Below are 8,174 nucleotides of genomic sequence, written 5' to 3' on the forward strand. Positions count from 1 at the left end.
CTGGACTTCCCGTTTTGTGGGTTATAATATGCGAGAAGCCAAAAACAAATGCATAAAAAGTACTTGGCCGACTGATAATGGCTGTGGTGTTTTTAGAAGCCCAGTGGGTGAGGGGACACCACTCCTCCGTTGTCCACCATGGCAGCAGACACGGCCTTCAGGTTCTTGAACACCTGCCGGGACTCAGCGGAGCGCAGGTTCTTGATCTCCCTCATGACTCGCTCATGGGCCTGAAAGAAAAGAAGAAAAGGCACTCACAATCAGGGCTCCCATTATCACGGGTAGTTGGGAATGCAGCTCATTTCTAGCTTTCACAATACCTCCCACACGTCAGGTACATGTGGTAGAGGCTACAGTGAGCAGCGGTAATGTTTTGCTTTGTATCACTTTTTGACCAAAGTCCTCACCTCAATGCACCAGGTCTCACACAGCATCTTCTCATGTTGAGCGGAGGCCTGTCCCTGACTCAGAGAGCGAGACGCCCTGCAGAGGAAGCACAGTGTAGGAGGCTCGTTTAGAGTGAAAATGTACTTTTAGTTCAGTTTACTGAAAGGACAGTGTGCAGTTACACAGACCAGATTTAGCACTATGCTAATTTCCTTCTGTAGTCCTACACAAGTAAAATTACATAACAAAATTAAGAATTACATATCACAGGCAATTTACAACTATAAGTGCAATATACAAATACAAAGTGCAAGTTACAAGGTGCAATATTGGCAAGTTACAAAACTGCCCGCGAGAAGCTGTGACTTTATAGGAAAAGCCTGATTGAGAGAAGGCAGACTTTCTTTTAGGAACATTGCAGTCACCCCTGGATACAGACCGTAATGCTCTGCTTATTAGCTGAGAGTGCAGCTGTACATGTTTTTAAAGGGGCTGAGGCAGCATCATTAAGGATTTTATGTACCAGGCGGATATCGGAGTACCTGATCAGATTGTCGAAGCTTAGTATACTGTATTTTTCATCACAGTGGTGGTACCGCCGAGGATTTTCAGGGCCTGGTTATGTAATGATCTAAGAGGGTTTAAAACGGTTTGTTTGGCCTGAAACCATGATGACATACAATGCAAGATATGCGATGTGATCATTGCATTGAGATAAGATTTTGCACCTTCCAATGACAAAGAAAATGACCGGTATCAAGGAAAGTGTGTGTGGGTGTGTGAAGCTGTCTTTTCTGTTCTGAACAATACCTTGAGAGAACCACGATCATGGCGTAGATGTCGATGGCACAGTCAGCCACCCGCTTCAGAACAAACTGCTCATCTGGAAAAAGAAATGGGGTTACAGGGCTGACAAAGATGACCTTTTAAACAGTGTCTCAACTCACCAATGATCTTTTTGCCATGTTTGATCAGCAGCTCTTCCACTACAGCGCCAAATTGTTCAATGGCTTTTACAGTCTTGAGAGTAAAACAAAGAAAAGGCGATCAGGATGAGGGCTGAGATTAGAAATATTCATGACTGCCACAAAAGGTTACATTTCCATCAAGAAATTGGAACTCGTACCAGGTCCCCGCTGCGGGCCAGCTCAGGGTGGATACTTCCCTGAAGAGACAGACCGGTGCCCAATCCGGCCTTTCTATAAGACAGAAAAATAATGTTTAGAGTCACATGTTTTTTTAGGCAAAGCTGTACCAGTACTTTCTGTGTGCTTAAAATGATCTAAATAAACATCAGGTTCTTCGTTAACTCTCGTTTCTTAATTTCTCCACTTAATAAAACAATTCTTTAATCATTGATCAACCTTTTGACTCTCTTGGTGATCTCTCCGGCAAACAGGCCGGCATTAGCAACTGGGCTCTTCAGGGCTTTTTGTAGAGCCTTGAGCTGGTTTCCTGCATTCTGCAATAAAAGGTGAGAAAGCGTTAATGATATATTCCCTTTTCGGTCACGATTTGAGTAAGCCAATCCTCTGGGGAAACCCCAGATACTTCTGTCAATATCGTGTCCAGTAAGGAGACATGATGCAAAGTAAACAGTTACAGATGTTGCATGAAATGTGGTGTGGCTAGAAGGAAGGAACTTGCGTTTTCACAGCTCACTTGTTTGTGGGACAAAAGGAAGTGTTGTTTACCTGGAAGCCATTGAGGGCCACGAAAAGCCTGAGAATGTCATTGGTTCCCTCAAAGATGCGGAAAATCCTCAAATCTCTCATCACTCTCTCGACACCACAGTCCTGCAAAACATCAGCGTTAAAAATACTAATGGCACTTGATTTAAGGGCGCCTTTCAAACATTAAAAAAAAGGAAAACAATCAACTTATCAGAGGAATGAAAAGGGTCAGCAAGATATTCAGGACATACATTGTGGGATAGGCCTAAACTCTATATTCTGTTATTCTACTTAAGCCATCGAAAGGTTCTTTTATTTTTTTATTCTTAAAAGCTACACTCAAGGCTTATGAGGCAACAAACGGAAATTTCCACTGACCCCAAACTGGTGTGAAAGTTCCAAAACACATAGCCAGAACTGAACGCTGCACAAAATACTTGTGCCTTAATGAAATGGTAGTTTTCCTTCTGATTTTTTTTTTTTACTTCTTTATTGCAACCAGTGTATTCACAAATAGAATATGCAGAGGTTTGAAAATGCTCTGAAGCATTTGATGCGGAAAAGGAAGTAATTTCAATGCTGCTCAATTTTGCCTGTGCTCGTCTTTTTCAAACAGGCAATGAAACTGAGTCATCTTTACTCTCGGGTCTTTCTATAGAAGACAATAGCTGCTGCGGGAATTATAACTGTAAGTCTTGTGTTTGCCGCCTTGTTTTCAACACATTTCTTTTTTCAGCAGACCTTTTTCGTCCCCCACTGCAAAGAGCTTCCTTTTTGTGGTTGCGGCACATGACTGAATAACACTGTAACAGACTTAAGATGGGAACTAACCAACCTAATTACATGGAACTGAAGATGCAATGCAATCACATGAACAGCATGCCAGTTCAAATTAGCCACAGTATTTACAGAGTACCTGAAGCCACCAGGAACTGACAGTAATTAATATTTGTTTCTCAAACCACAGAATGCAAACAGTAAAGACCAATGAGGGGAAGAATTACAATAAACACACACTACCTTCTTACTCACGTGTTTCTACTGATAAATCCCATCCATTACAGTAACAGTTTGTAGTGACTTTATTAGAGCTTTTTACCAGTTTACCAGAAATGATTTTAATCACAATTGAAATCACGATTATTCAAACGATTATTGGTTGCCTATCTTTATTTTATTTATTTATCAATCAAAAGACTATGCTGAATATTTTCTGTTTTCTGAACAGTCATAAAAGTAAAAATGATTTCAAGTATGCCTCGATTGAGGAAAGGTCTTGGCTTCACACCCGCCCCCTGCTGGCCAGCCCTCACACCTGCACAAGTAAACTGAGTAGTGCAGCCAGATGACATCATCACACAGCGCTGTTTGTTTTTATGTGAGGCAAAAGCATGAGCCACGGCACGTGAAATATGAAGGGAAAATAATCCCAGCGGTATGAAATAATGCAAGTTTGCTTTGCTTTGTGCGATCGCTTCGGATGGACAAGTGGGAGGGCATCCTTAATAATCTTCTTTTTTTTTTAATAATAAGCTAAAGATGAACACCCTCATCATCAACCTCTAAAGCTGAAGCGCTGTGTTGTCTGTTTTTGGATTGTAGAAAGCAGCGAGCACTGACCTTCATGAATCCCATTCCGCCCATAACCTGAATGCACTCATCGGTCACTGTCCAAGCCGCTTCCTGTAAATGAACACAACGCAATGTCAAACTCATCAGCTTAACGTCACAACTCTTTAAGTGTGAAGTCGCTTCTTACAGAGGCAAAGATCTTGCTGATCGCGGCTTCGATCTGAAACTCTGTTGCGCCGCTGTCCATGTTGCCGCTGATCATGTAAGCCATAGACTGTGGATGTCAAAAAGAAACAGCAGTGATTGGAAACAGAACAGAACCGTCAACTCTTCGTGCTACATTAAAAGTTAAGTATAGTTGGATAAATCCTAAAAAGGCATGGGATTATTACCTCGGTGACATAATGCAGCATAGACATACGAGCCATCTTCTCCTGGATGGTCCCATATGAGTGAATCTTGTTTCCAAACTGGGTTCTGTTGGTTGCATGGTCCACCTGATTTCAAAAGAAGAGGCATTATAGGAATTATATTTGGGGGAAAAAAACAGATCCAAACACAGTGACATGAAAGCAGGATTCAGTGAGCGACTAATATTTCAACTGAATAGGTTTCAAAACGACACATCTAGACATTATCAGAATGATCGGGGTGTGTCTAGGGGGTAGTCAAGGGTAGCACCGGCCACCCCAGGACCTCCAGGTGCCACCCCACAATTCAATGACTAATTCAATTCAATTTTACTTAGTCATAACCTAGGAATCTAAAGAATAAAAGTGAAATGTAGTCTTTCAACATTAATATAGACGGCTCTGGTGCCACACTAGAATAACTAAGCAATAAAAGTGTGGACACACCCATGCCTGGATATCATTTGTTATTTTACAGCTGTCGGGAAACGCAGGTACATTTACATTTCTTGGATGTGCAACCTCTTTCTGCAAATGGGCTTGTAATGATAACAAAACAAGCCTGTTTACTGCATGCCTTTATTGGTTTAGTGTTGTATCATTATTCCCAAACTCTGAGCACATTTAAGAGAAGGCGCTTCAAGCTCAGTTTCATAATGTTTTTGTTACCAGGACTTCACAATAAGAAAAAAAAAATGTAAATGTAAAGACTGCTCTGGAAAGATCTTTGTTCCTGTATTTCCATAACATTATTTTGGTCATGTATTGTGTCCCTTTGTCAGACCTAATCTGGTGCAATCTATAAGTAACAGGCTGTACGTGTGAGGCGTGAGCTGTGGTTGATACGGAAATTCCCCAACATCTAACATGCAGTGTAATAAATGACAGTAGCAGTAGAAGAAAATGTGGTTACGTACAGCTTTTGTGATAACACCCTTCATGGTGCCAGACAGGGCAGCGGCCATGCCGAAGCGCCCATTGTTCAGGATGTTCATGGCCACTTTGAAACCGCCGCCCACCTCTCCGAGCACGCACTCGGCCGGGACGCGGACATTGTCAAAGTACACCTCTGCAGTGTTGGATGCCTTGATGCCCATCTTCTTCTCTGGGGGGCCACTGAGAGATACAAAATTAAAACAATGATAGCAGAAATGGTGGACTGAATCTGACTGATTTATTTTACTCACTGTGTCACTCCGCCAAAGCTCCTTTCCACAACGAAGGCCGTGATTTTATCCTTCATCTCGCCAGTCTTTGGGTCTTTCATGGGTGTCTTGGCAAACACAGTAAAAATTTCAGCCAGGCCTCCATTGCTGCCAAAAGGGAAAGACGAAGGCGCCATGTTCAAATGCATTTGTTGCAGAATGTCGCCTCCTTGTGGTATAAATGAGTACAGCAGCCATGTTCTCACCTGATCCAGATCTTCCCACCACTTAATGTGAAGTAAGTTCCACAGGGAGACTGTACGGCCACTGTTTTTATAGAAGCAGCGTCTGAGCCACTGGCCGGCTCTGTCAAGCAGAAGGCAGCTATGTCTTCACCTAAAATGACAAAAAAAAATGATTTTTTTTTTTAATTGACTAGAAAAACAGTAGCAACACCTTACATGATTTACTCCAGTGGCAAACAACCATGACCAACTGAAATCTGGGAAAACATTCATTTTTGTCCTCTACCTGTGGCCAGTCTTGGCAGGTACTTTTCCTTCTGTGCTGGGTTTCCAAACAGTAGAATTCCTTTGAAGCCAATGGACTGATGAGCACCCAGTGTGATGCCAACCCCCAGATCATGGCTGCCGACAATCTCCACCAGTCTGGCATACTGTACACGTATTGGTCAGCAAACACAATAATATTACGATACTTTAACATTATAATTGAAGCAAAGTGGACAAACCTGTGTGTTGGTGAGGCCAACGCCACCAAGGTCAGCCGGCACCTGCAGCCCAAAGGCGCCCATCTCTTTGAGGCCCTGCATGGTGTGATCCTCCACCTTCTCCAGAGCATCGTTCTTTGCCGGGTCATTCACTTCCTGAAAGGTCAGAAACTCTAAGTATAACAGTGTTGAAGGAGTGTGACTTTTAACTGACTCAAATTAAAGCGCTTACTTCAAAGAATTTGGCGCAAGGTCCAACAAGTTCACGGAGAAACTCTTCCTGCTCTGCATTCAAAGCTAAGACACAAAAGATAAAAGTTATTTATTGGAAATTCATTGAACCATGTTAATACAAAGTAAAAATGAATACCTGAAGGATAAGGAAACACTTGAGGAGTAGCAATTTGTCCTTTGAAAATATTTACAGCAAATGACTTTGATTCCTGTAGGAAAGATAGATCCTGTTAGTCGATACAAAATGGAAAAATGTCAACCCTTCTATTGTGAAAGAAATGTTTGTTTAAACAGGGTGCTAAGGTTCTGCACATCTGCAGAAACATCAGTACTGTGTAAACTGTTTCAACCCAAATAGAACATTTCTTCTGTTGAAGGTTCCTGCTTTACAACGACATGTCCACTTTACTTTCTAAAGGCCTTTTTAATTAATGCCCCGATCATTTATTACTAACATGTCACTGCATAAAGTAGATGCCAAATTGGGCACATCCAGTGATTTCTGTTTGTTATTAAAGATAATTATTTTAAAGGGAAACAGATTAGTGGATTGAAATAAACATACAGCAGGTGCAGTCTTTGATTCTGCTTTTGTGGCGCTATCAACTCCCACCGCAGCTGGCTTCTCCAACACCGCCTAAACGCAGAACAGAAGCATGGACAAGTTTGCAGAGGTTACCACACATATAGTATAAACAGATATTTTCTATATAACTTGAGCTGTACGTTTCTTGAGCCATGATTTAAACCCTCATGAGTGAACCTACAGACTCTGATCTATTTGGAAAACAGCATATTTAACAAAAAGACCATGTGAAGATAGTTTTCATAAGCAAAGGTATGTGTATCACTAATGCACCTCTTTTTGTTTGTTCAAAAGCAGGAACGTCTTTGTAAATAATAGGAAAAGGCGTGTAATCTGGCAGGTCAGGCTAATTGTGCAAATATTTAATCTCTGAATGTATTTAAAAGTTTGTAATCATGTGTTGATGAGATAGACAGAGGACAACAACACCCTCAGACACTTGTGTGTCACCTTTACAGCAGCGCCATGTGACCAGTGAACTTTCCTCCACTTTAACTATGAGGGAGGGGTTATGTCATTCGGGTTACCTAGCGTGGCACCGTATTAGTACACTACACAATAATAACTTATGTAGCTTGAACGAATATTAAACTAACAACAACAACAAAATCAAAACCAAATCGCTAATCTAATACATTTCGGATGAATTACCTGCGCTGACTGGCTTACATAACGTGCATTCTTGGCTGCGATCACAGCACCGGCCTGAACCTGACTGCAGGGAGACAATCACAAACATTAACATGAATAAAACATGAAATATTGATTCAATATCATCTGTACTGTAGTATAAATCGGACGTACCCAGACAAAATTGAAGGGTTTCTGAGGACAGCGCTGCACAACGCAGATGACTTGCTAACATTACGAAGCAGCATGGTTTTAATGTTCCTTAAAGACAGACGGTAAATAGGCTAACAATGTTCATTAATACAACATTAATACAACATTAATACAACATTAATACGCCCGATCAGAAGTGGCTAACTAGCTAAAGCTAGTAACATTGTTTTGTAACGTTAGCGCTCACCATTAGCGTTACCGTCGGTTATAAAGCTATACTAATGATTTACAATAACAGGTCTTCTGTTCGCTAACATCTAGGTCTGGTAATATCTTACTTGTTCGATCCCGTGTGCTAGAACTTCGCTGGTGTCGGATAATTGTCCAGTGACCCAGTAGCCCTCTATTTTTTACTTCAGTGGGAGCTTTCCGGATGCCACACATTACCGCAGTGCTTCATGGGAAGTGTAGTTCTAAAACCTCAAGGCTTTCATAACTTAAAAAAAAAGAAAAAGAAACAAATCTGTGACACCACTGATGTGGATTGTGTCACTAAACGATGTAGACGAGAGCACATTTACTCTTTACAGATGTAAAGACAAAGACGGTGTGTTTGTATCAAATTTATTGTCAACTACACAAGCAAAGGTGTCC

General features: G+C 41.4%; 1 protein-coding gene across 1 annotated transcript; it reads right to left on the reverse strand.

Annotated features, from left to right (window-relative positions):
• On the reverse strand, positions 1-7,999 carry acadvl (acyl-CoA dehydrogenase very long chain). The gene is made up of 21 exons (XM_079580745.1): positions 7,859-7,999; positions 7,521-7,628; positions 7,389-7,452; positions 6,717-6,788; positions 6,288-6,360; positions 6,150-6,214; positions 5,939-6,073; positions 5,719-5,863; positions 5,454-5,583; positions 5,230-5,355; positions 4,960-5,158; positions 4,025-4,129; positions 3,820-3,906; positions 3,681-3,743; positions 2,082-2,183; positions 1,752-1,849; positions 1,514-1,586; positions 1,335-1,407; positions 1,198-1,270; positions 408-483; positions 1-230 (listed from the first exon to the last, which is right to left on the reverse strand). Exons 2-21 carry the CDS (start codon positions 7,613-7,615, stop codon positions 93-95), a joined length of 1,992 nt encoding a protein of 663 aa, XP_079436871.1. The 5' UTR covers positions 7,616-7,628; positions 7,859-7,999; the 3' UTR covers positions 1-92.
• Between the last annotated feature and the right edge of the window lie 175 nt (positions 8,000-8,174).

Source organism: Gobius niger, assembly GCF_951799975.1.
Source record: "Gobius niger genome assembly, chromosome: 21".
Taxonomy (NCBI): Eukaryota; Metazoa; Chordata; class Actinopteri; order Gobiiformes; family Gobiidae; genus Gobius; species Gobius niger.

Bases quoted from the DNA above. Each gene is read 5' to 3' on its own strand.
- acadvl (XM_079580745.1), bottom strand. From the start codon at position 7,615: ATGCTGCTTCGTAATGTTAGCAAGTCATCTGCGTTGTGCAGCGCTGTC. The intron at 6,074-6,149 runs GTAAGCGCTTTA...CTGACCTTTCAG, and splicing joins CTTGCGCCAAATTCTTTGAA to GAAGTGAATGACCCGGCAAA. The intron at 3,744-3,819 runs GTAAGAAGCGAC...GTTCATTTACAG, and splicing joins TCAGCAAGATCTTTGCCTCT to GAAGCGGCTTGGACAGTGAC.